The sequence below is a fragment of the Lissotriton helveticus genome, chromosome 6, assembly GCF_964261635.1.
Source record: "Lissotriton helveticus chromosome 6, aLisHel1.1, whole genome shotgun sequence".
NCBI lineage: Eukaryota > Metazoa > Chordata > Amphibia > Caudata > Salamandridae > Lissotriton > Lissotriton helveticus.
The window spans coordinates 111,744,249-111,771,889 of record NC_136067.1 but is presented as its reverse complement, the minus strand read 5'-3'; the positions used below and the strand labels follow the sequence as shown (position 1 = coordinate 111,771,889).

General features: G+C 46.8%; 1 protein-coding gene across 2 annotated transcripts in view; it reads right to left on the bottom strand.

Annotated features, from left to right (window-relative positions):
* The window catches only part of LOC144762304 (exportin-5-like), a 2,548,278-nt gene that overhangs the window by 691,417 nt on the left and 1,829,220 nt on the right, over window positions 1-27,641 (bottom strand). For both annotated transcript variants that reach the window (XM_078647452.1, XM_078647453.1), the window contains one exon: window positions 14,760-14,856. In XM_078647452.1, coding sequence (XP_078503578.1) covers window positions 14,760-14,856 — 97 coding nt within the window. The remainder of the gene's footprint in view (window positions 1-14,759; window positions 14,857-27,641) is intronic.

Below are 27,641 nucleotides of genomic sequence, written 5' to 3'. Positions count from 1 at the left end.
TCACTGGATCTGTGTTGCAGCATAGAAAAGAAGAAACTGAAGTCTGTGCGCCATTGAGGACGTATATGGATTCCCCGACATCATATCTGGAGACGACGTCTCTGCAGAGCCATTCGACAACGCCCCCCGGCACACAGAGGTACTGCTGAAAAAATTCTGGATCCAGTCTGGCGCCAGGGGAGAATTCAAAGTTAAGAAATCTGTGGCTAGATGTCTCTATCAAATAAATATTACTGAATACTAGAAATGTGATCATTGTTGACTTAAAAGTGTGCATCATAACTCAACAAACATTTTTGCAGGGAAATAATACAACAAAATGCTTATCGTAGTTGGAATTCCAGTCAATCATCTTTCCCTCATGCAAGAAAGCGATTTAGAGTTATTGTCGTAATGTAAAAACTGCAAACAAAATTAGATAAATGCAAATTAGGATTATTTCAACACAGAATTGAAAATTAATTTTCCATATTGAGGAGTGTATTATCATTAAAATTCATAGATGTACAAATAGGTACTTATTCACGTTCGATCCATTAGGCTCTTCGTGTCGAATTGCAAAATATATCTGCATTCCTTCCTTCTATGGGCTTTTTCTCCTACTCCACCTCTCATTGTGGGATTCCATCTACAACACTATTTTCTAGTAATGATTTGTTGCCTTTGTGTATTGACCAAATGTGTCTAGCAACCGAATACTTGCTATCTGTGTTCAATAGCTCGAAGATGTTGTAGTATCCATTTCTATACAGGTAATTTTGTGCCCCGATGAACATTCTTTGACAAGGACAGGTTAATAATTATACCACATGGATATCATCATAGATATAGTGCATGTTAAGTACTTTCTTATTTCATATTAAATGATTCTCTGACACCTTAAACTTCCAACCATGTTTGCAGGCTTCGTTCTTTGCAAATTAAAAAAAAAAATACATATTTTCCCTTCCAAACCAAGTGTTTGCAGTGTCTGTCTGTAGGTCACTGTATACTAATCTGTCCTTCATGGACAATGATTTTTCAAATGTGAGTGCTAGTTTATTATCAAGTTTCTTTCAAATAATAGAATCATTCTTCAGTATAGACCAATATTTCTGCAAAATACATCTCATCAAAATGTGTTGGGTGTTGTCATGTTCAATTTCCTTGTCTCTTCGTTGTTAACAGAATTTCCCCTTGTTTTTTATTTCTGAATCTCTCTCCACTGCTCTAGTTTATGTGTGCTCCCTAGATCTTCGTTCTCTAAATCACTCTAGAGAGTCCTGCTTAGCTACATCATATGCCTCCTCCACACTTCTATTTCCTTGAACTTTTAGTAATTCCCCTTAAGGGGTGCTTTCCTTAAGGAGAACAGGATGGAAACTCTTAAAATGTAATAAGCGGTTGCTAGCTATATAGCAGATACATTTTAAAAGTTGACACAAAGGAAACTAATGGGTTGAAAGTGGATGAGGAGCTATTTGTGCATCCATGAATTACAATGATAATAGTCTACTCCTTGATATGGAAAAATATAGTTCAATTCTTTTTTTTTTTTTTAAGTTATCCTTATTTGGCTTTAACTGATTTTGTTTGTGGTTTTCAAGCCTAGTCAAGACAAGAACTCTAAATCCCTTAATTGAACGAAGGAAAGATGATTGACACAAGTTCCATTTACGACAAAACCTACACACAGACTGCCATTGTAGGCTGGTGAAATGGTGCAAGCGAATTTAATGCAAAACATTTTGCGAACTTCTTTGCAACCTTCTTCTTCCTTGTGTTGGAGAGCCTCCAGCCAAACATCAAGACGCAACGGGGAAAAAAAAGAACCTGAACATGACGAGCAGGAGCCAAAGGCATAACGAAACTTAGGGGGCCTCCCTGCAAGGCACATGGCGAGGCCCCCTCCAGGCTTAATCAGGAACTTGGCAGCCAGAGTGCTGTGCTGAGGGGGCCCTCTGGAGCACGGGGGCACCCCACAACACCGAGGTTGCGGGTGCCTGGGTTACACCCCTGGCAGGACTTTCTGGGGGAGGGTTTCCGACGTCACAGGATATACCAAACGGGGATACAGTGATGCCCAACAACAAAAATAGAAGTCGGACTACCGAAAAGTGGAGAATTCCGTACCCAGCCACTGGATAACATAACATAACAGGTGTATTTGTAAAGTGCATGATTACCCATAGGTGTCTTGGCGCTGAATAACATATGTTTATTGTTACCCAACTCAATGGTACTCATTTTATCGACCTCAGATGGATGAAAGGCTGAGTGGACCCGCGGGGATTTGAACCTGTGACTATGAGGTTGAACACAGGCCCCTGCAATGGACGCATTAGTCCACTGAGCCACCAGACCCGGCTAACAGAATGATACACAGCATGTGAATCCAGAAAAGATTAATGCTGCAAAATATTGGATCCTGCCTCCAACAGGGTGGCTGTGTGCCAACAAAGACACTCTAAAGCAATTTTGCAGTGGACTGAGCTGTACACGTCATGGCTGTTTGAGCGTTAAGTACCATGGTCAAGGCCATGAAAGGGCTGAAAGGCTTGCAGCGTTGGTGGAGGGGTCTGGCGTTAGTAAAAGCCCTGACTGACCATAGCCACTGAGAGAGCAAAACTGTTAGAACTGCTGGTGGGGGTGGAAAGACCCAAAAACCATACTCCTGGCCCTACTCTTCTGAAACCATTCCAGGGCAAAATATGTTTTTTACGTCAGAGGTGGGAGTCATAAAATGGCATGTCCATCAGAGACACTTATACACCCTTGGAGAAGCCCACAGATGTCATCCAGGCTTGTCACCAAAGTGCCACACTGGAACCCATTGCTCAACCTAAGCAGTTGGTTGTATCCAAGCCAGAGAGAATAGCAAAGTTCACTGCCTCACAGCCACCCTGAATGTTCGTAGACCAAAGGTCCCTCGATCCGCCAGTAAAACCTACGCCAAGTATCAAAGGGCATGCGAGGAGTAGCTTCCTACAAGACATATATCCTTCACCGACCTCAAAACAAGGCTAGTAGAGGGGAAAAAAATCTGTTAGCTAATTTTTCTATCAGTTTTGACTTATTATCGTGTGGTGGTACCAGACCCAGCTCTCCCTGTGCTGCTGCGTCCTGTCTTCTCCTTGCTTTCCCCCCATTTTTCAAGTGCCTACTCCTTGCTTTAGTGTTTATTGCAACCATCATATAGTTAGACATCTCGTAATGACTGATGTGCCATATACGTATGAAAATGGCTGACCACACTTACAAAGCATGGAGAATCGAATCTGGGGTTTGCAGGGGTGTCCTGATCATGCAGGGTCACCCTCATAACCAAGCACTCTGCCCTCAGGACTGAGGAGCCTGTCGTAGGGGTGACTTATAGGTTTTGAGTGCAGTGACCTCAGATATAAGGAAACGTCTATCTGTCGTGATTTGAGAAAGCAACAACTCACACAGGCTGCAATAGAAGGCCTGTAGTCACAGTTTAAGTGCACTCCCATAGGTGGCACAATACATGCTGGAGCCCATGGGAGACCCCTGGTGTACCTATGCCCTGGGTACCTTATTACCATATACCAGGGACTTACAAAGGTACACCAGTAGCCAATTGTGGAGGTACAAAAGTACTTACCATGGTCAATTTAGGGGCGAAAGCACAGTGACTGGGGTCCTGATTAGCAGGATCCCAGTCAGATTAGGTCAAAAACACTCTGACACCAAGCAAAAAGTGTGGGTAACCATGAAAGCAGATCCTACTTTCCTACAGTTCTGCTTTGTCATTTCCAGGGCAGTATGAAGGCAGTACAAAGCCAACACAGAGCCGCCCAGTGCCACCAACTGATGTGGGGGAGCACAGTTGAAAAAGTCTTCAGTTCCAGTCTGACACTTTGGGATATTCTACAGAAGAGGCATCTAAGGCTAAAACTATCCATCTGAAAAGCAATTCAATATCAAGTCAGCAACTATACTGAACGAAAAAGTTACTTACCTTCGGTAACGCTATATCTGTAAGAAACATTAGTAGTGATAGATACCTTACCTTAGAATATCCCCAGGCGTCAGGCTGGATCTGGAAAGTTTTCGTCAGCAGCACCCCTGCGCTGTTGGTAGGTGGCATCGTGCGGTTCCGCGTCCGTCGTCAGCGTCATGGTCGCCGTGATGACGTCGCGGGCCCTACTTAGACGCCTCCTACAAACGATGTCAGTTCTGTACACAACTTTCTGCGCCAGGAACGCAGAGCCATGCAAGATACGGACCACTGGTGCACTGAAACTAGGGCCCTGAAAGGGATGACCGAAACCCTAAAAATCAGTTCTCAGAACGGGGAGGATGGGTGGGGCGGTAAGGCATCTATCACTACTAATGTTTCTTACAGATATATCGTTACCGAAGGTAAGTAACTTGAGCACGTAGTGATCGATTCCTTACCTTAGAATAGATACCCCAGCAACACCAACCCCGGTGGTCGGTCTGCAAACCAAGATCACACCAGAAAGTCCCGGAAAACAGAACAGCCAAAGAAGCCTTCTCTCCGGACTTGGCTCACAATACAGTAATGCTTAGTAAACGTGTGCAGCGAGGACCACATGGCTGCCTGACCAATTTTTTTGCAGGGGGACACCACGTCCCAGTGCAATAGTGGCCGCAGATGCTCTAGCGGAATGAGCACGCATTCCCACCAGAGGCTTTATTTTAGCCAAAGAGTAACAGGCTTTGATGCACAAGACAACCCAGCAGGAGATAGTCCTCTTGTGCACCGCCCAACTTCTCTTGGTGCCAACGTAGCCAACAAAGAGTTTGTCATCCACCCTGAACTGTTGTGTGTGGTTGAGATAGAATGAGAGCGCAAATTTGGGTCCAGATGGTGGAGCCGCTCTTCCTCTCTGGAAGGATGCAGAGGCAGAGTAATTTTCTGCCCAGTGTGGAAGGCCGTAACAACTTTTGACAAAAGGGAAGGACGGGATCTAAGTACAACCTTGTCCAGATGGACCGACAGAAAAGGAGGCTTACAAGAAAGAGCCTAGCAGAAGTGGTGGCAACCAGGAAAGCAGTTTTCAGAGTCAAAAGACGAAGAGGACAGTTATGAAGGGGTTCGAAAGGAGGACACATGAGATAAGAAAGAAGCAAATTCAAGTCCCACTGTGGCATCACAAATGGAATAGGAGGGAAAAAGTGTGTAATGCCTTTGAGAAATCTTTTTACAACAGGGGACTTGAAAAGAGAGGGCTGATCAGGTAACCTGAGAAAGGTCAAAATGGCAAAAAGGTAACCTTTGGTAGTGCCCAGAGCAGAGCCCTGCCGGGCCAAAGAAAGTACGTACCAAAAAACTTCAGAAAGAGGGGCAGAAAGGGCATCCGCAGCCTTTGCTGTGCACCATGCCACAAATTTGTCCACCTGTAGGCGTATACTACCCTAGTGGAGGGACGCCTGGCTGCCAGAATCACATCACAAACTTCAGGAAGCAAGTCAAAAGGAATCAACTGCCGCTGCTCAATCTCCACGCAAGAGGTGGAGGCTGGACCGGTTCAGGTGGAGGACCGTGCCCTGCTGCCACGACAGAAGATTCTCCCGAAGAGGCAGTCAGATCGGAGAATCGATGCTCCTACTGAGTAGCTCGGGATACCATACTCTTCGAGCCCAGTCCGGAGCCACAAGGATGACTTGAGCCCGGTCACACCTGATCTTCAGCACTCTGGGCAGAAGTGGTATAGGCGGAAAGACGTACAACAGACCGCAACTCCACTTGCGAGGAACTGCCGCCTTGGAAATTCCAACGGGCAGAACTGATGACATTGCACGTTCTCTTTGGTGGCGAATAGATCTAACCAAGGTACCAGCCATTGCTGAAAGAGTCCTTGTGCCACCTCCCAGTGAAGATGCCATTCGTGATCCATCATGCACCTGCCGCTGAGTTCGTCTGCCCTGGCGTTCAGAGAACCTGCCAGGTGTTGAACCACCAGGAAAACACCCCGATGTTCCAGCCATGTCCAGAGGCGCAGAGCCTCATGACAAAGGGTCCACGACCCCATCCCGCCTTGCTTGTTGCAGTACCACATGGCGGTGATGGTGTCTGTGAACACCTGCACTAGTCTCCCCTTGACAGAGGGAAGGAGTGCCTTCAGAGCAAGTCGGTTCGCTCGAAGCTCCAGGAGGTCGATATGGAGCTTCGACTCCGCCGGAGACCCGAGGCCTCTTATTTCCGCCTTTCCCATGTGGCCGCCCCATCCCAGAAGCGACTCATCCGTCACTACTGTGAATTCCGGTTGGGGAAGGGAGAGGAATCTGCCGTCGACCCAATGCCAGTCCGTGAGCCACCACTACAACTGTCTTGCAATGCCCTCTGAGATCTGGACGTAGTTGGACAGGCTCCCCTGATGCTGCGCCCACTGGAACTTCAGGTCCCACTGCAGAGCCTGCATATGCCATCTGGCATGATGGATTAGCAGGATGCAGGAGGCCATGAGGCCCAGCAGCCTCAGGGTCACCCTGACCGAAACCCGAGACAAGTGCTGAAAGATCGGAATCAGACCCAGAATATCCCAGACTTGCTCTTCGAGAGGATGGACCTGAAACTGCGCCGTGTCCAGAACCGCTCCGCTGAAGAGGATCTTCTGAGAGGAAATCAGGTGCGACTTCAGCACATTGATGGAGAACCCCAGCACATGCAGGAGGTCGGCCATAGTCTGGAGGTGGGAGACGACTGTCTGGGGCAATCCTGCCTTCAACAACCAATCGTCGAGATAGGGCAAGACTGAAATCCTTGATTTTCACAGATGAGCTGAGACCAACGCCATCACTTTCGTGACACCCGAGGGGCGCTGGTAAGGGCAAAAGGGAGCACGGTGAACTGAAAAGTGCTCATGGTCTACCATGAACCGCAGGTAACGCCGGTGGGCCGCAGGACTGGGATGTGGAAGTAAGCATCCTGCAAGTCCGGCGCTACCATCCAGTCTTGTGGGTTGAGAGCAGGCAAGACCTGAGCCAAAGTGAGCATCTCGAACTTCTCTTTGCGGAGGAAGTGATTACCGTTCCGGAGGTCTAAGATAGGACGCTGGCCCTTGTCCTTCTTTGGTACCAGAAAGTAGTGGGAATAGCAACCATAACCTACTTTTGGCATCAGAACGCGCTTGATAGCTCCCTTGGCCAAGGGGGCCGCAATTTCCTGCTGAAGAAGCACCAAGTGATCTCCCTACATGCAGTGGTACTGAGGTGGCATGGCTGGAGGGGTAGTCTGGAAGGGAAGGGAGTGGCCCCTTCGGACTATCTCTAAAACCCACTTGTCCGAGGTGATGGTGTGCCAGTGGGCAAGATGATGGCGGATCCTGCCACCCACTGGCGTTAGATGGGCCTGAAAGCTCGGACTTGGAAGGTTTGGAGGCAGTGGTGGCCGGAGTAGAGGTGGACTGACCCGCTCGCTAGCCCTTTGGTCCGCCACATGCGGAACCTGCGTCCTCGCTGAGACGGCTGCTGCGCAGGCCGTGGCTCTGTTGCAAATGCTGTGGGGCAGCCCTTCTGGTGCCACGGAAGGAGCGAAAAGCAGATGGCGGAGGAGGGTGGACTGCGGAGAGTCCTAAGGACTTGGCCGTAGCCCGTGAGTCCTTGAACCTCTCCAACGCGTGTTCTGCTTTGTCACCGAAGAGGCAACGGCCATCAAAGGGCATGTCCATAAGTGTGGATTGGACATCCCCCGAAAATCCAGTTGTCCTCAACCAGGTATGGTGTGGGATCGCCACCGTCGTTGCAATCAATCTGCCCAGTGAGTCGGCGGTGTTTAGGCCACAACGAATCATGAACTAGTGTTGCGGGCGATTGGCTGCCCAGACACTACAAATTGGACCAGGAAGGCCACGCGAACTTCATTAGAACTCAGGGCTCCTGAGGCGAAATGCCGGGAGTCAGGGCGCACACACTTAGCTTTCTTCAGCTCCTAGGCTGCTTTTAATTTTAATCCACGCATTTTGATGCTTATTGTTTATTTTTAAAATTACGTACCTTGCTCAGATTTGTCATTATTGCGATCAGTGCTCCTGTGGTAACCGGGGGCCGATTTAGGGCTCTGCTAGGTTTCAGGCAGCTATCCCACGGGCGCAGACTTCGGGCGCCATCTTAGGAGACTTAGAGGTTAGTGCACTAGTGTTGCGGGCGATTGGCGGCCCAGATACTACAAATTGGACCAGTAAGGCCACGCGAACTTCATTAGAACTCAGGGCTCCTGAGGCGAAAAGCCGGGAGTCAGGGTGCACACACTCATACTTAGCTTTCTTCAGCTCCTAGGCTACTTTTACTTTTAATCCACGGATTTTGATGCTTATTGTTTATTTTTAAAATTACGTACCTTGCTCAGATTTGTCATTATTGCGATCTTTGTGGGTAACTCCTCAGTGCTTCTGTGGTAACCGGGGGCCGATTTAGGGCTCTGCTAGGTTTCAGGCAGCTATCCCACGGGCGCAGACTTCGGGAGCCATCTTAGGAGACTTAGAGGTTAGCGCACTAGTGTTGCGGGCGATTGGCGACCCAGACACTACAAAATGAACGTCACTTCCCGTCCGCGCAGCGGGCAGGCGCAGCGGGCGCACCGATGGCGCGCAGGAGGCGCGTCAGAGGCAAGCCCGTCTGTGCCCGTCCGTGCCAGACCGGGCTTAGGGCCAGAAACTCTGTCCGCTGCCCTAAAACACCGCAGGATATACTCTAGGGATGAGCTCACTCAGCGAAGACATAAGGTAGGCCGGCTATGTGGTCAGCTTGAGAGGTTTGATAGCCAATTTAGGCAATGTAAGTTATGTCCTAAAATCACCCAGGTAAACAAAACTGGTGAACATGCTCTGAGTCAACTTATCATGGCACTTCTCAATTGTAGGTCGCTACCTAAGCTCGCTTTAGAGATTAACCTAATGATCCAGGATGGTAATTTCGATATATTGTTTCTAACAGAGACATGGTTATCTCCCAATTCAGAGTTTGATATTGCTAGCGCTCTTCCTGAGGAATTCCTCATTTAATGCCAACACAGCCCGCAGGGGAAGGGAGGTGGGCTTGCCATAGTCTATAAAGACAGGTTTACTTGTAGGATTAAAGATAGTTGTATATCTGATTCAGAAAGTATGCATTTCATCATTCAAATTACCCCTAATAATTCCTTGTCAGGTCTCCTTATTTATCGCCCGCTGGGCGGCGTAAGACAGTTTATAGGATCCCTTTTAGATACTACTATAGCTGCGTCATCACCTAATTTTACTATATTGGGAGATCTAAATTTACATTTTGATGACCCTAACGATAAGGTGGCAGCTGATCTCAGGCTCGACCTTAAATCTTTTGAGCTGAATCTTATAAATAAAGAGGCCACTCACTCCAAAGGACACCTTCTGGATCCGATATTTTCTAATACCACTCAGCTTGATTCTGGCCCTCCACTCCCTCTCCCATGGTCCGATCATTTCCTAGTCCCGTTTGCATGGAAAACTCGCACGGACCCACCACGAGTGATAGTACCTCGCACCTTAGAGAGGGCTTGGTCTAAGCTATCCCTGGAGAGCTTGACCCTGACACTTGAACAAACAGCTCCCCTACCGGAGCCAGATACACTAGTGGCAGATATAAATCTTCGAAACTGGCTGAATAGTTCACTGGATGTGGTTCTACCCAGAATTTTTTTTAAAAAGTAGAGTAGTGTTTTTAAATCACCATGGTGCACGTTAGAACTCAGAGATCTTAGAAAAACATGGAAAAAGCTGGAACGCATGTGGCGAAAAGATTGGGCCTATAAACAATAAAGCGGCATATCGATCTGCTATGAGGCTTTATAAAGTCTCCCTGAAAAAAGCCCAGGCGGCCTTTTTCGAAGAGAAAATTAAAACGTCTTCCAACTCGTCTAGGGAAACTTTTTAAGATAGTAAAAGAACTCCTTAAGGCACCCTCCCCCCCTATTATGCAGGAGGGCTCAGAAGTTAGATGTAACCAATTAGCAAACTTTTTTGATACTAAAATCCAAAATATTCTAGAAAGTCTACCATATAGTGTGCCAATTCCTGATTCTGAAGACCATTTTGCCCCTACCTCTGGCCCTTCTCTGGATTCTTTTACCTGTATATCCAGGGAAGACTTTTGTAAAGTTTTGTCCTCCTTGAAAAGTGGCTCCCCGTCTGATCCCGCGCCTATGTATATACTTAAGCGGATTTAAGATACCACTGCCCCCTTAGCAACTGAACTTTTAAATGCCTCCCTCACCCGTGGTGTTGTTCCCCCCAGCTGGAAGCAGGCCATGGTAAAGGCCCTCCTAAAAAAACCAGGGCTGGATCCATCTGACCTGGCCAACTTCCGCCCATATCGCTGTTACCAGGCCTAAGCAAAATTGCTGAGAAAATGGTCAATCAGCAGCTCTCCTCTTTTTTGGAAACCAATAAGCTGCTGCGTAATTCCCAAACGGGCTTCCGCCCTGGTCAGGGCACCAACTTTGCCCTGATAGCGGTGGCTGAAGAGGCAAGGTGCATGTTGGATTCAGGAGGATCTGCAGGATCTAAGTGCAGCTTTTGACACTGTGGATCATGGAGTCTTAATTCAGCGCCTCGCTAGACTGGGAGTCTCGGGCATGGCCTTGCAATGGCTCACATCTTTTTTGAGTAACCGAACCTTTCAGATCTGGGAAGGCAGCGCAATTTCCAGTTCTACCCCCCTCCAGTGTTGAGTCCCTCAGGGCTCCTCATTGAGCCCTACTCTTTTCAACGTATATAAGGCCCCACTGGAGGATGTGGTTACTCCTTTTGTGATTAAAATAGTTACCTATGCGGACGACACCCAACTAGTCGTCTCGCTATCCCAACAAGAGAGGTGCTCGGAAAATCTATTTGCTTGTCTCTCCGGAATACACGCCTGGATGACCAGCTCTCGGCTCAAACTGAACGGAGGCAAAACAGAGATTATGCCCGTGGGCCACCAATTAACATCTTTACCCAAGTCCATCTGGCCTCCCTGTCTGGGTGATCTCCCCACACCGAAAGACTAAATTAAAAGCTTGGGGGTGTGGTTTGCGCGGGACCTGACCTTCAGGACCCAAGCGAAGAAAACAGCAGGCATATGCTATGGCCTACTCCGGTTTGTGCGGAAGGCTCTTCCACTCTTGCCATTCCAGTCCAGGAAACTGCTAATCCAGGGGTTAATACTATCTAGACTGGACTATAGCAATGCACTGTTTTAGGCAGCACCCGAGGCAACCATCAACACCCTCCAACGTGTTCAGAACTCAGCAGCTAGGTTGCTTACCGGCTCTTCAATAAGATCCTCAGCCAGACCTGCACTGAGATCTCTTCACTGGCTGCCAATACGTGAGAGAATAACATTTAAATCTCTTTGCATCACCCACAAGTCACTCCAGGGTAAGGGACCTCCTATTCTTAGGAGTTTGATCTGTCCTTACAAGTCCTCTCGGGCCCTCCGTTCTGATCTCGGAAATCTGGCCAAGGTTCCCAGAGTGAGGAAGGCGCGCTCGGGGGGCTGTCGTTTTTCTGTGAATGCGGCAATGCTGTGGAATGCCCTTCCTGGCAGGATTCGAACGGAACCCAGCTATTTGAAGTTTCGGAAGCTTCTTAAAACATTTCTTTTTCCCATTGATCCCTGATTAACGGTGCCCCCCTCAGTCTGCTCTTTGTTCTTCAGCGCTGGGACGCTCTCGGGCAGCCATGCGCTTTACAAATCTAATTTCATTTCAACTTCGCTGCATCTCTCTCCTCTGCAACAGCCTTGGAGAGAGCTGTGCGGGCCTCCTCCAGACACTGAGGCAGCACTGCCGCTACAGTATCCTACACAGTGGGAATAACAGCCCAAGAAGCATGCGGTGTTCACAGACCGCAGCGCAGAACTGGCGGAAGAAAAAAATCTTCTTCGCAAACCGATCCAGTTTCTTGGATTCCCTATCCGGAGGTGCAGAAGGGAAGGCGGTTGGATAAGCAGAGGCTTGGACAACAAAGCTCTCAGGGGTGGGGTATTAGGAGAGGAAAATGGGGTCACCCGGGGCCAGGCGATGGCGGCGGGCCACATTCCTACCACAGGAGCCCCTGTGGTGGGCTTGGACCAGGTGCCCAAAAGAACGTCGGAAAGTGATTTGTTGAAAGGGGGCAGCAGTTCAGCGTAAGTAGCTGCTGGCTGAAGCACCTCTGTCAGGAGGTTAGTCCTGATGGCCTCTATAGGGAGCTCGAGGTGTAGGGCCTTGGCCACCCTACGTAACACCACCGCATAACTAGAGCCCTCCTCCATAGCCACAGTAGGAGGCGACAGCATGCCAAGGTCTGGAGAAGTGTCCAGACCACTGGCTTTCCTTAACTCCTCTGCCCAGTCCTCTTCGTACTCGCAATCAGCTGCAAGAGGGTCCTCAGACCCCTCCAAGTCCTCCCCTTCTTCCTCAGGCCTTTCCACAGGTCGATAATAAGGAATAGGGACATGGGGATAGAAATCCCTGAGCGGCGTAGTAGACGGCATCGTTCGACGCCAGCCAGATGCAGCGTCGCCTTCGGGGCTGAAGCTGGGGTCGACGTTGTTCCGAGGAGCGGGCGACTGTGGAAGTGGTGCCGGTGGGGTCTACTTTGGTGAAGGTGTTATGAGGTACACCGGCATCAACTTGGATCTAGGCTTGGATCCACGGGGGTCCTGCGGTGCTGGAGCGGGCAGCGGTGTCGGGGCCGGAGCCATCGACGAGGGAATGAGAGTACCCCCAGTTGGGTCCGCAGGGCCAGAAGGCGCACCAGCGGGAGCCGACGGCCCAAATAGTCGGGCCATGGCCGACAGGAATACCTGTATCTGGGCCGGAGTCGCTGACGGACCCGGAAAGGGCGAGAAGGCTGGCTGCGACTCCACAGGCTCCGCCGGAGTGGCGGGGGAGGCATCACCCGCATCCTCAGCTGTGTCGCGCGACCGGCAAGGGGAAGTCGGAGAACGATGACGCTTCTTCAACTTCTTGTGCTTCGCCTTACCTGACCCAGAGTGCGAAGACTTGGAACCAGAGAACCGATGACGACTCCGCGCATGGTCCCTCGACCTCCCGTGGGACCAGGACATTGAACGGCGCGGAGCCGACTGCCGGAACTCAAGCAGGTTTCGGGACCAATCCCGCAAAGACTTTGGCGCCATTGCCCGGCAGTCGAGGCACGACTTGGGGTCGTGGTCGCGGCCCATGCAGAAAAGACACACTTGGTGTGGATCTTCACCAACATCATTCGGTGACAAGTCCTCACAGGACTTAAAACCGGGCATCCTAACTGCACCAGGAGTCAAAGACTTGATGAAAAATGTAGACAAAAAGCCTCAAAACGTTAGTCAAAAAATGACTAAGGGTAACTGCTCTTTCCGCATCTGTGCTTGCTGGCACGGATAAAGAAAGAACGGACATCAGCGCACGTGGGCGGCGTCTAAGTAGCGCCCGCGACGTCATCCCGGCAACCACCATGCCGGACTCCGAGCCGCACGACGCCACCTACCGACGTGCAAGTGTACTGCTGAAGAAAACTATCCGGATCCAGCCTGACGCTTGGGGATATTCTAAGGTAAGGAATCTATCACTATGTGTTTCTTTCAGATCAATTAAACAAACTTGGGGTTCACTTCTAAAGGCTCTAAGAAGGTCCATGATCCATTAATTATGACAAGAGATAATACATTCAAAATGGACACTTGTTTGCTTTCCATAATGATATTGTCCACAGTGGTTGAATCTTGACAGTAAGGATGTATTTAAATTAACCCTCCCTTACACTCCCTCCTACCAAACGTATTAATCTAAATGTTTTATTTTTTTAGATTCAAATAAGAAACAGATGATGAAAATTAGCTCTTCCCATGGAGCAAAGGACTTACATTGTTTCATACTATGAAGGCAAGTGCCATGAAAATGATTACGAGATCTCCATTTCTAGGTTGTTTCTCTTTATGGTTGTCTGCTTCGCCTTGTATAAGTCTGCCCTACTTCCTGCTTCTTGCTCTCAGCACCTACTTTCATGTGTAAACACTGCTTAATTTGTGCCGTATTTGGCTTAACTCTGGCATTTCTTTATGGCAATCCACCACATAGTGGTGGTGGCTGCCTATTTTCAGCAGAGCACATCTGTTTACTAATCCAATATGCACTAAAAAATAGTAATAGCCATGCATTCACATGTCCACTAGTACTGGCATTTTTCAGACCCGGCAAGTCAATCAAGCTCCAGTCGTATCGTTAGTGAAACCTTGAGCACATATTGTTTTTAGAAATTAAACACTGTGTGTCACCCATACCCTTAACATGCTCCAGGTTCAGGAATGATGTTGGTTGTTATCAGACTGACCTATTTGCTTGTTCAGTTAGCAAAGCTTTCCATCAGCTTGTTCTGGCCTGTATACAAATGACTGTTCTACTTTCTCAATCAAGAATTGAAAATTTGTTACGAAGAATCAACATGCAGCCTCGCGCATATATCTATGTCAATATTCACGAAAATCCTTAAGTCCTTTGCAAGTAGGCTACAGATGTATAGTGCAGCCAAAACACAATGCATGTGTAGATGCATTCATGCACTGATGGCTAATACTATCAGTATTGCTAGCTTTTTAACCAGGGGCCCTTTGTTTCTACACAGGCTCAATAATCGCAAAGCATTCCCCTAAATAACAGTGAAGATCAGTCAGTCAGGTAAAAATGCACTCTACTGAACATAATAATGTTACAGTTATAAGGTATAAAACGGACATCTGAACAGACTTTCATACAATCTGCTCGACATTGTGAGTCATCAAAAGTAGCCTGAGATCTTATAATACGTTACCATTCCTCATAAAGGGTGGAATAAAAATCCTGCATTAGTTGTAGCTGAGTTTCACAAACTGGGCGATTGGAAATGTCCTGCAAAGGCTTCTTAGGAACTGAGGTAGAGAGGAAAACATGTAAGTTAATTAACAGAGAAGTAGCTATTATACATTTTCCAAATAATGTTATCACAATTTTGCTTAGTATAACAACTCCCAAGTACAAAGTATCAAAGAGTAAACATACATAATAGGCTTCATAACCCTTTTCTAAGGTTTTCATTTTTTTTTAAAACATTTTTTATTTAAACTAACAGGATATAGGTAAAATGTTCACATTTCTTGGAAAATAATTGTGTCATTTGATGATACATTAAGCAGGAGTCCACTCAAAAGTGATAAATAACCCCCAGAGCAAATTTCCAAGGAGGTGTAAACGGAGACCATCAAAGTACCAAACCCACTGAAGAAATGTTAAGCTACCATAGGGATGTTATATTGAGATCATGCGGACTAAGGAGAATCAACTCCAGTAGGGCATCCAAAGAGTTTTATATACAGACCACAGAAGAGACAGAGGACTGAATGGTACGTTGTTAAGTCATCATGGTGTTCTAAGAAGCCACCCAGAAGCAATAATTACAGATCCCTCTGGGATCCTGTTAATGTCCCCAGTAAGTGTTACATGGAGACCACCCTAGAGTGCTAGAGGCCCCACCCTAGAGGGCACTATTAAACTACCTAGGAAGAGTTATAGGATAGCCAATGAAGAGCATCAAAAGACCAACTTGTCACGCTGTGCCGGGAAGAATATTACAGTACATAGATCAGAGGTCAAAATTAAAGCATCAATCCATAGTGTTATTAGTATTTCAAAAAGATAAGACAGAGTCGGAATGTGTAAGGAAATATAGGTGGTTTAGGCCCTAGACTCTTTCTAAGCCCAAAAAGGGACTACACAAGAAGAAGAAACAATTGACCTTGTCACATTTACCAAAACATGTTGGAAGGAGAACTTAAAAAGTATATGTAGGAAGCTAGCTCTCTATACAGAGTGCACTAAAGAGAAGTGCACAGTGTATAGTCCAGTGGATCCCCAATTGGTTTACTGAGGCTAAAGTAGATAATACTATCGCTCTCTTTTGTGGCAGTGTGGGCTAGTAGTTAGGCTCATCAGAGGGTAGTACAAAGCATTTGTTGTACTCACAGAGGCAATAAATGAGGCTCACATTCAAAGAATAAAGCGGAAACCAATTTAGAAAAATAACACTTTTTTGATATCATTTTGTAAAACCAAGAACTTTGTTCCAAGGCAAGTTCGGTTTTTAGTGCAATTGATTAAACAGCAATACAGTTCAAAGTTGTGCGTCTTTCCGTGCAATGCAGTCCTATGTAAGGAAAAGTCATGTATGCGTACAGTCGGTGTTAGGGGTTCACCTTTTGGGTTTTGGTTTGTAGGTGGGACAGGTCCAAAGTACTACCAGCAGTCTTCGGGAGATACTCTGGTTTCGCGGGCAGCAGGATGCTGGTGAGGTTGGGAGCGGGGCAATTCACAGTGAAGGAAGGCCACCTGACAAGAGGCTGCATAGGGGAGCTTGAGGACATGTCCGAGAGCTCCCAAAAGGGGGCTAGGGTTGCAACGGGTCTTAGAGCAAGGGGGCACATCCGGTTCTCCGGGACCCACGCCGGGTAGCACTGATGCAGGGTGTTCAGGTCATCTGGCCTGGCTCAGCAAAGTTGCTCCGTGCAGTTTGGGTCAAACAACTGTCGGGCATAATCGGGACAGCTAGGGCACTCACAAAGTGGTTCTCAGTGATGCGGATGTCCCTCGATGGGAGCTCAGTCCTGGTGCAGTGGGAATCCAGGCTGGACTACAATTGTTGCTCTTTGATGCTGAGGTTGGTGCTGCATGGCTCCAGTTGGTCCTGGTGTCTTCCCACTCTGTGTAGGGACCAATCTGACCTTGCAGGGCACGAGTACCTTCTCCTGGTTGTCTGCGGCATTGGTCAGGCAGGGAAGCTGCACGCGGTAGATCAGACTCTGCTTTTCAGAGCCTGCCTATCACAGGGGAGTAGCTCCTCTACTCCAAAGGAGGTTATAGGCAATTTCTGGAGAGGCTTGGGTCGCATAACTAAGGCGGCAGGGCCTTTGAAGCTTCCTGCCCTGGAATGCAGTTCCTGCTTGGAGGAGGTGTAAGAACAAAGATTACTTACATGTAAACTGTGGTTATCCAGTATTGGTCTCTTTCATAGATTCAAATGCTTGAATCAATCCCCGAAGTCGAAGTGGGAGTCCCACAATACATAAAATAGCAATACATGTATACAGATATACATAGTATAACAATAGTATAGCAAAAAAATTCCATAGGGAGTATTGTAACATAGCAATTAATAGGAAAATAGTTGTAACATAATTTGATCTACCAAGTCATTAGATATAGTCCAAATTTCAGCCAATCAGGCGTCAGCACCCTTTAGAATCCTCTCCCCAGAGACTGAGAACCTCAGATTTTCTAGCACGAGAGAGACATAATAGTCAAGTAAACGAGGGGTGCCTCTGAGGGGAGGTGGGTGGATCGCATGTGAATCTATGAAAGACACCAATACTGGAGAACCACAGTTTACAGGTAAGTAACTTTTGTCCTTCCCCAGTATTGGAGTGTCTTTCATAAATTCACATGTTTGAATCAGAATAGATAGCAGTAATTCCAAAACTGTACATAGTCACTTATATATACATGTAAGTACATAAATATATATATAATTGCATGACAATATATGTATCTAAAACATACATCATAATGTACATTCTGGGCAGGAGGAGGGAAGAAAACAGATGCTCACCCTATTTAAAATGTTTACGTAGCACTGCTTGCCCAACGGCTATGTCAGCATTTTCTGCAGCTTCCGGACAGTAATGTTTGGTAAAGGTGTGTCTGCTTGACCATGTCATAGCTCTACAGGTTTGATGAAGAGGCACACCGGCAAAAAGTGCAGTCGAAGAGGAGACAGCTCTGGTAGAATGTGCCTTGACTGTTCTTTGAAGTGTCTTTCCCGCTTGTTGATGACAGAAAGAAATTGTACTAGATATCCATCTAGCGAAAGTCTGTTTGGTTACTGGATGTCCTTTATGCATCATGCCGTAAGCCACAAATAGTTGATCAGTGTTTCGAACAGGTGCTGTCTTAAGCAGATAACATTTAAAACACCTTTTGACATCTAAAGAGTGTAAAGTCTTTTCAGCTGGTGATTGAGGATTAAATGAAGTCTTTAAGACGACTGGCTTATTCAAGTGGAAATCAGAAGGCACCTTTGGGATAAATGCCGGTTTAGTGCGGAGCACCACTGAGTCTTTGGTGAATTGCAGAAAAGGCAGTTTAATAGTACAAGCCTGTATGTCGCTGACTCGATGACGTTAGAGCCAAAGGCAATGAAGTCTTCCAAGAGATAAATGTAAGCTCAGCCCTATGAATGGGTTCGAATGGGGGACTTCATGAGTTGAGCCAACACAAAGTTTAAATGCCAAGATGGAGGAGGGCATCGTATTGGCGGGAACATCCGGAATAAACCCTTGAAGAATTGTTGTATTATTATAGAAGAATAAAGAGAATTGGAACCATCCTGTCGAAACCTGGAAATTGCAGCCAGAAAAACTTTAACGGTAGCATGAGATAACCCAGATTTTGCTAATTGAAAGAAAAAAGGCAAAAATTGCTCTGGCGGAGAATGAACCGGGTGAGCATTTAAAGCCTCACACCAAAGGCAAAAACCTTTTCACTTAAGTTTGTAGGTCTTGATAGTGGAAGGTGCCCTGGCATTAGCGAGGACCTCCCTGCAGTTCGAAGGAATCACTAAGTTGGCAAACTCATAGTGTTCAGGTGCTAGGCCGCCAATTTCAGAGATGCTGGATCCGGATGGCAGACTTGCCCCTGGTCCGTAGTGAGAAGATCCGGGATTGGACGAAGTATTATCGGACTGTCCTCAGACAGATGGAGTAGCTCTGAAAACCAAATCTGGCGAGGCCACCTGGGGGTTATGAGAAGAATGCAACATGGCTCCCTCCGCATCTTGCGAAGCACCTTTGGGACTAGAGGAATAGGCAGAAAAGCGAAAGCATAAATGTTTGACAAATTCATCCAATTTGGTTGGGGAAGCCAGCTTGCGTAAAATTGGCATTGCGGTTCCGACTTGTTGCAAATAGGTCTAGATTGGGCTGTCCTCACCACTAAAAGATGCTGTCCAGCGTTGGCAGATGAAGTTCCCACTCGTGGTTTGACGAGATTGACGTGCTCAGGGAGTCCGCCAGAGTGTTGGACACTCCCAGAACATGAACTGCTGATAAAGTTATTTGATGTCGAATCGGCCAGTTCCAGATCTGCTGTGCTTGTAGGGACACGAAAACCAGAAAAAGGCTTGGGTCTGTATACTAACTGGCCTAGACCACTATCAAGTACAACAACGAAACAAATGGCCAGGTAGACTGTTTGTATAGCCTTAATTAAGCGTCGCTTACCCAATAGATCTAAGCGGACAGACTTTTCATTAAGTGTTTTTACTTGCTTAGTTTTTCATTTTTACAAAAACAATCATGTATGTCTGAAATTCGACACCATCTCAATAGCAAAATTCACATATAATGCAATAATCACAACACAAATGTTAGACACTTTGAATGAGACATATTTACAATTACACCATATATACAAAAACACAGACAGAAGATGCCTATCTTCACTCAATGTTTGAGGCAGCAGTCCTGAAAACAAAAGAGCTAGCAAGGGGGCGTTCGACTTTTTAGCTGGCCTGCTTGCTTGCATGTGCTGGAACCTTCTGAGTACAAGGGTCACAGACTCAGGTAGACTTTATCTGGGTTTATAGTCCTGATATGCACTTCCTAAATCTTGTTCCAACACACAGTCAACGCGTTTCGAACCCGTATGTTTGTTATAGGGTTCTCCTCGGGACCTGGACTGGAAACTGTCCTGTACTGTGAATATAAAAAATAATAAAGATTGGTGTGAGAACTGCTAATCCTTTTCATTTGTGCACTGACTCATCACCTCAACCTCTACTTAAAGTACCTGAATTGGAGCCTTAGCGGGCGGCTGTCTGATTTCTTTCAGGGGCCGTGTAGTTCTGTATTACTGTGAATATACAAAGAATGTATGAGCAATTCACAGTGTGTCTAATGAGGAGCTCGGTCAACAACAAAAAACGCTGTATGTAACTTAGCGTCCTACCTTGCGGTGGCAGTATCCTCAGATGGTTGTGAGTTTGTGATAGTGTTCGTGCCCGGTGCTGTGGATTACAAGTGGGCATAAATAAATAAAATGTCCTGTACGCAATGTGCAGAAAGTTCGTAGCTGTGCAATAACATGACAGAGTCATACCTTGCAGGCGGGGCTGGCGAGATGAAATCAATGTTTGTCAGTTTGATGTTGAATCAAAAATCAGCCTGCCGGGTCTGTAAACATGACAAGACACACACGTTGGGGCATTTGTTCCACTGGCTTTCTCAGTTCGTGCACTCTGTTTGATAGATTACGAGCCTGTCACTTACATCTAATCGGCACTCGCTGTAGTTCTCCGCTCTCGGCTTCCGCGTCTGACGTCAGCGTCCGGGGCGGGGCATGTCCGTCTCTTAAAGGGTCCAGTCGAGCGGCAGTACTTCCCAAGGGCACTTGGTATTTGTAGTGCTGATGTTATATTCACCTGATTATGTGTTGAACGAAGCCCGGACAGATGATGGAGAGTGTGTGAACACTCAAACTGGGCCCCGAGGTGAGCCTTTATCTTAAGTTGCTCAGTTCAGACAAATCATTCAGACCCATATTAGTTGTGTTAAACTTCAGAATCAAGAAGGCTTCCCTCCGTGATAATTGCAAGTCGGGGTCTCCTCCGGATCCCGAGGCGATTCTGATTGCTGATAGAATAGTCCATTTAAATTCGTTTGGGCCATGGTGCTTTTCTAAAAAATGAGTATAAAAGGGGTAGGCCCTTAAGAACTCAGGACCTGGGTCCATGAAACAGTACAAAATAGGGTTGGTCCGAGTTGTGAAGTTTATAATAGCATATAGTACACAAAGTATTTAATTGAACACACAATCATCAACTTGGAAGTGATTCACTAGAGATAAAGTTGTTTACAAAATTAAGCTATTCAATTCAACTTCATTGGCATTTATTCATGCAAAGTCTTAATCAAATTGCAGCCAATAGTCCATCTTTTTAGAAAAGCAAAAATTACAATGTAATTATGAAATCATTACATTCAATTCTAGAATCAAGTGCTCTCGGTGAAGAAGGGAGGGGTAAGTGAAAAGTGAGGGGGACAGGGTAAAGGTGTAGTGACATCTTCATAGCATCATGTTACAGTTGTAAAAACCTTTACAAACAAATTAATGAGCAAAGGTTCCCAAAATACATCACACATAGAGAGCGAGAAACAATCTCATATTTAGATCCTATGGTGTGTGGAGAAAAGGCGTAGTTCTACGTTTCGACCCCTGATTACGCTATAGGGTTGGTTCAAGCCTCATGTTGGGGTCTTCATCAGGAAAATAGGGAGAGCCTATGGGATAACGTAAAAACTGACTTTAGTAACTGTGGGTGATTGTGCATAATGTGATAATAAACGGGGATGTGGTGGTACCTACATCAAAGAACGGTCGGCATCTGTACCGTCTGTAGATGGGCCTTGTCAAAGCTCCAAAGGTTTTCTGAAATGAAATAGGACTGCACATCAGGGCGCTAGTTTGTAAAAACTGCCTGCGGTGGGGAGACTCAAAAATAGGGACTTACTTTTGCGAAGCGCTCGAAAACATTGGACCGAAGTAAGCTGTGGGATCATTCCTCACGCCTTGGACCATGAATGGCTTCTTACTGTAATTAAAAAAGAAGCACGCTGAAAATCACGATTGCGGGCGTGGGTAGTTACAAATTGCGAGAAGAACAGAAATATCCGTTTAGTACTCCGTCCACCTAGGAGGAGACTTCAAAAGGGTTGGGTTTGCGTTTACCTTATGGCGGGACCTTCAGTAACGGGTTACCGCTTGGCCAGCGTACTGCATCCGTGTGAGCTCGCGGTGCAGTCGCTGGATGCCGATACACGAAAAAGGGCTCGTCTCTGAGGACCTATCAGGAACTCGGAATGACGTGTGCGCTCGAGGGCTAAGGGAGCGTGTGTCACTAGTCTGAGGTTTGTTTTGGACAATAACGGAAAACAGGGGATGCCTCTGAATTGCCCTATCACAACTTACTGATGGTGTCAGCTACAGACCTACAATGCGAGATCCCACAAGGGAAGTCCGAAAAGACATTTTAACAATCCCAACCAAAGCTTTGGAAATGGGATTTCTGTCCAAGAAAGAGTTCGAGTACCTCAACGTAGAACAACCAAGGACACCCACCATATATGTCTTACCTAAAGTACACAAGAACCCCAGCAAACCACCGGGGCGACCCATCATATCCGGATGCGGCTCATTAATAGAACCACTCTGCAAGTATATTGATATATTCTTGAAGCCAATAGCAGAAGCCACTCCGACGTACTTAAGAGACACCATGCAGGTCATCAATCTCATCGACCAGAGAGCATTCAACAAACATAATCAGATCCTGGTAACCATGGACATCGTCTCACTATATACCAGCATCCCCCAGAGACCAGCCTTGGAGTGTATGAGGAGAATACTCAACAGACGGGAACAGCCCATGTGGGTTCCAACAGAGTTCCTGGTTGAACTGCTAGAAATTGCAATGACCAAGAACTTTTTCATTTTCCAGAATAACTTTTTCATACAGAGTAAAGGAGTAGCCATGGGCGCTGCCTTCGCCCCAGACCTGGCCATCCTCTATATGTCGGAATTGGAACAAGACTGCATCCTCTCACAACATAACCCGTACAGGGAGATGATCACAACTTGGCATCGATATATTGACGATGTCCTCATGTTATGGACTGGGGATGAAGACACCCTGCATGCCTTTCTAATTTGGCTTAGCAACCAATCACAAGACATCAAATTCACGATGCACCTGGACAGAGAGTCGATCGACTTCCTCGACATAAGCATCAAGGAGAAAGATGGATACCTATATAACCACCCTCTTCAGGAAACCATCAGAGAGAAACTCCCTCCTACGCTATTCTAGCCACCACACAAGAGGATTGAGGGACAACTTACCCTTCGGACAGTTTTTGCGCCTTCGAAGAAATTGCTCTCTCAAAGAAGATTTCTTTAAGGAATCGGATGAACTTATCAATCGTCTGATAGACAGAGGCTATCCCAAACGCTTAGTTAAGCGATCCCGCAAGCGAGCTTGGTTCCAGGACAGATCAACCCTACTTGAACCCAAGAAACGAACACCATCACAGGAACGCATGATATGCGTTACCACATTCTGTACTCAGAGTAACACCATACGTAAAATTGTAAACAAACACTGGGGACTAGTAGCGGACATCCTTGAAGTCCCTGAACCTCCCATGCACGCCTTTAAAAAGGCCAGAAATGTCAGAGACATGGTGGTACGATCACTGCTGGATACTCCACAGGCACCCACGATTCAGAGCCTATGGAATTTGCCGGAAATTGTTGGTACTTCTTGCAAAGCATGTCCCATGTGTTGGGAGACTAAACAAATACAGTACAACAACCTCACAATCAATCTTAAGTCTCTAACTAATTGCAACTCCAGTGGTGTTATATATGCGATTCTGTGCCCGTGCGACCTCATGTATGTTGGACAAACCAAGCAAAAAGTCAAAAACCGTATATTCCAGCATTGTAGCAGAATTCGCTGCTCCACAACGGGGGCACCCCTTGTTGAACATTTCCAAGAAAAAAACCACACACCTGAGTCTCTGCGATGGCTAGTAATTGAAAAATCTCACTCGGGCCACAGGGGGGCAATTTGAACTCCATTCTTGACACTAGAGAATGTAAATGGATGCAGAAACTTCAGACCATAAGGAGGGGATTAAATGAACTCGATGCTAATTTCTCCCAAATGGCTGGACTCAATCCAGAATGAACAGTATACATTCAGAATGGGGCCCTCTTGACATACTCCCCCTTTTTCTATGTATAGACCATCCCTCAGGGCATGATCCATTCACTGTAGTACTGTGTCTGCTGCTCTTCACGATCCATTCCCTATAGTAATGTGTCATTCACTGTAGTAATGTGTCTGCTGTTCTTCACGATCCATTCTCTATAGTAATGTGTCTGTTGGTATTAACTGTCTATTATGTCTGTTGTTTTTAAAGGTTATACAGGGCCTTAGCGGGTGTCGCCAACAATAAATGTTATAAATGTTTTAAGTATACTCTCAACTGTACTTTCGTAATAACGGTAGGTCAAACTAACACTTAATCCAACATTCCCATGTTTCAGACTAAGGCGCCTTCTCTCCGCCTTCCAGCCATGGCCAACCTCTCATGCATTCACACACAATAGGGCAATTCAGAGGCATCCCCTGTTTTCCGTTATTGTCCAAAACAAACCTCAGACTAGTGACACACGCTCCCTTAGCCCTCAGCGCACACGTCATTCCGAGTTCCTGATTGGTCCTCAGAGACGAGCCCTTTTTCGTGTATCGGCATCCAGCGACTGCACCGCGAGCTCACACGGATGCAGTACGCCGGCCGAGCGGTAACCCGTTACTGAAGGTCCCGCCATAAGGTAAACGCAAACCCAACCCTTTTGAAGTCTCCTCCTAGGTGGACGGAGTACTAAACGGATATTTCTGTTCTTCTCGCAATTTGTAACTACCCACGCCCGCAATCGTGATTTTCAGCGTGCTTCTTTTTTAATTACAGTAAGAAGCCATTTATGGTCCAAGGCGTGAGGAATGATCCCACAGCTTACTTCGGTCCAATGTTTTCGAGCGCTTCACAAAAGTAAGTCCCTATTTTTGAGTCTCCCCACCGCAGGCAGTTTTTACAAACTAGCGCCCTGATGTGCAGTCCTATTTCATTTCAGAAAACCTTTGGAGCTTTGACAAGGCCCATCTACAGACGGTACAGATGCCGACCGTTCTTTGATGTAGGTACCACCACATCCCCGTTTATTATCACATTATGCACAATCACCCACAGTTACTAAAGTCAGTTTTTACGTTATCCCATAGGCTCTCCCTATTTTCCTGATGAAGACCCCAACATGAGGCTTGAACCAACCCTTTAGCGTAATCAGGGGTCGAAACGTAGAACTACGCCTTTTCTCCACACACCATAGGATCTAAATATGAGATTGTTTCTCGCTCTCTATGTGTGATGTATTTTGGGAACCTTTGCTCATTAATTTGTTTGTAAAGGTTTTTACAACTGTAACATGATGCTATGAAGATGTCACTACACCTTTACCCTGTCCCCCTCACTTTTCACTTACCCCTCCCTTCTTCACCGAGAGCACTTGATTCTAGAATTGAATGTAATGATTTCATAATTACATTGTAATTTTTGCTTTTCTAAAAAGATGGACTATTGGCTGCAATTTGATTAAGACTAAGCATGAATAAATGCCAATGAAGTTGAATTGAATAGCTTAATTTTGTAAACAACTTTATCTCTAGTGAATCACTTCCAAGTTGATGATTGTGTGTTCAATTAAATACTTTGTGTACTATATGCTATTATAAACTTCACAACTCGGACCAACCCTATTTTGTACTGTTTCTAAAAAATGAGTCACAAGTGGAGCTGTCATCACCTTGTTTTTTAGCCTGGACCGGTGCTGGATGATCCTTTGTCGCACCTCCTGTGTAGTTTTGCCAATGTAAATCAATTGGCACGGGCATGTGATGGCATAAATCACATATTTAGATCTACATGCCGAACAGGTCCCGCACTAATGGATGGACCATGGATGTCGGCCACCACTGAGTGCTCCAGAGGTCCTTGTTTCTTATCTCCAGTAGAACCTCCAATTTACTAGCATTAAGTTGTAAACAGTTAGTGGTCATCCACTCAGCAATTGCCTCGAGCCCGGCTCGAAACCGCACAGGGCCCAGGACACCGCCGCCCGAAAGGGCAACCACCAGTTGTGTATCGCCGGCGTACAAGACCAAGGTCAGGCCATATTCGCGCGCTACTCTCGCCAGAGGCTGGACATAGAGGTTGAACGAGCAGGGGCTTAAGGCAGAACCCTGAGGGACTCCCTGCTTGCAAGGATGGACATGGGAGAGGAAAGGGGGGCTGTGACCTGAAACGCTCTGTCAGAAAGAAAAGAACAAAACCAGTCCAAGGCCCGGCCTACTACCCCAGCCTCCTCAAGGCGGCGCAGTAGGATCTGATGGGAGACCGTATCAAACGCGGCGCTGAGATTGAGCAAGATCAGCGCCGCTGTTTGATCCTCATCCAGAATAGACGGCAAGTGTTCACATACCGCCAGGAGTGCAGTTTCGGTGCTATGTCCGGGGCGAAAGCCCATCTGTGAGGGATCCAGGCCGCTATTGCTGTTCAAGAAGCTGGAGAGGATATTGTTAGAGTGGGCCTCCGCCACTTTGGCGGCCCAGGGAAGGAGGGATATAGGCTTGACATTTTCGGCCTTATTGGGGTCGAGGGAGGGTTTTTTCAACAGGGGGACCACCCTGGCTAGTTTCCAAGCCTGGGGTTGGACTTGCTAGTAGTGTCTGATGCATGCAAAAGGGCTAACTCCCAAACCACAGAAGATGCTCCACCCCAGATAAGGAATCTAAGCTTCTTGATGCTTCGGGGAAGAGCATCAAACTTCTGGCGCATATCCAACACACAAGCGTTGCTAGCTAGATATGACCATGCGCATTGGGACAAGATGGAAAAATGGATCCAATATCTACCCCAAGAACATAAATCTAAAGCTGAAGACCTGATAAGGGAGGGACAACTTATTTCCCACAATCAAACCAGGTGCTCCCTCGATTCTGCAGGCACAGCTCAAAGGCTGTTGCTAGAAGGTACAGAACAGCTCCAGGAGATCAGGATTTCCTCACATCTCATCCCTCTCCTGAGAGCCTTGTGGTGCAAGCAGCTTGTTCAAAGAATTCTTCTAGGGGGGTTTCCTCAAGTCCCTGGGGATAGAAACTCTAAAAGACTGGAATAATCTGCGAAGGTCTTTTCCTCGGCACATATGGCCTTGAAGTCAACAAATGCCACTTGTCTTTTGCGCCGATACCTACACGCTCTTATGGACTCTGCAAAACAGCTTGTTCCTAAACTGTCTGAAGAGGACAGACTGAATTTTAATGAAGTCCTGGCAGATACTCAGGCAGCTGCATGCCAAGTTGTTCAGAGTGGTCTGGACACTGCAGACTCTGTTGCTAGGATCATGGGTTCTTCTGTTGCCAAAGAAGAAGTGCTTGGCTCCGTTCGTCAGAGTTTTCGCCGGATGTGCAAGCGACTCTTCTTGACCTCCCTTTTGATGGCTCCAGGCTGTTTGATGAGAAGGCAGATTCAGCCTGGCAGAGATTTAAGGACAGCAAAGCCACCGCTAAGTCCTTGGGTCTGCAGGTGCAGCTAGAGGTTCCAGTTATAGAAGGTATAGAGGGTTTAAGAGGTGTTCCTTTAGGACCTACAGGCAGCAACTGCAGCAACAGAACTCTCTGTACAAATCGTATAGAGGCAAGAACAGAGGATGACCACGAGGTCGTCATCTCGCCTCCTCTTCCTTCCCCCATCTTGCCACAGCAAAGCAGCCCTAGATCCACCATTCTGGATCATGTCGGTCCTGTGGGGGGTCGGCTTACCCATTTTCTACAAGATTGGGAATTGATCACTACTGGCCTTTGGGTTCTAAATCTTGTGGAAAATGGGTATGCTCTTCCCTTTCGGGAATTCCCTCAAAATTAGCCTCCTTGCCAAGGAGCATGTTCAGAGGACCACCTTCTTCTTCTGCAGGAGGAAGTCCTTGCATT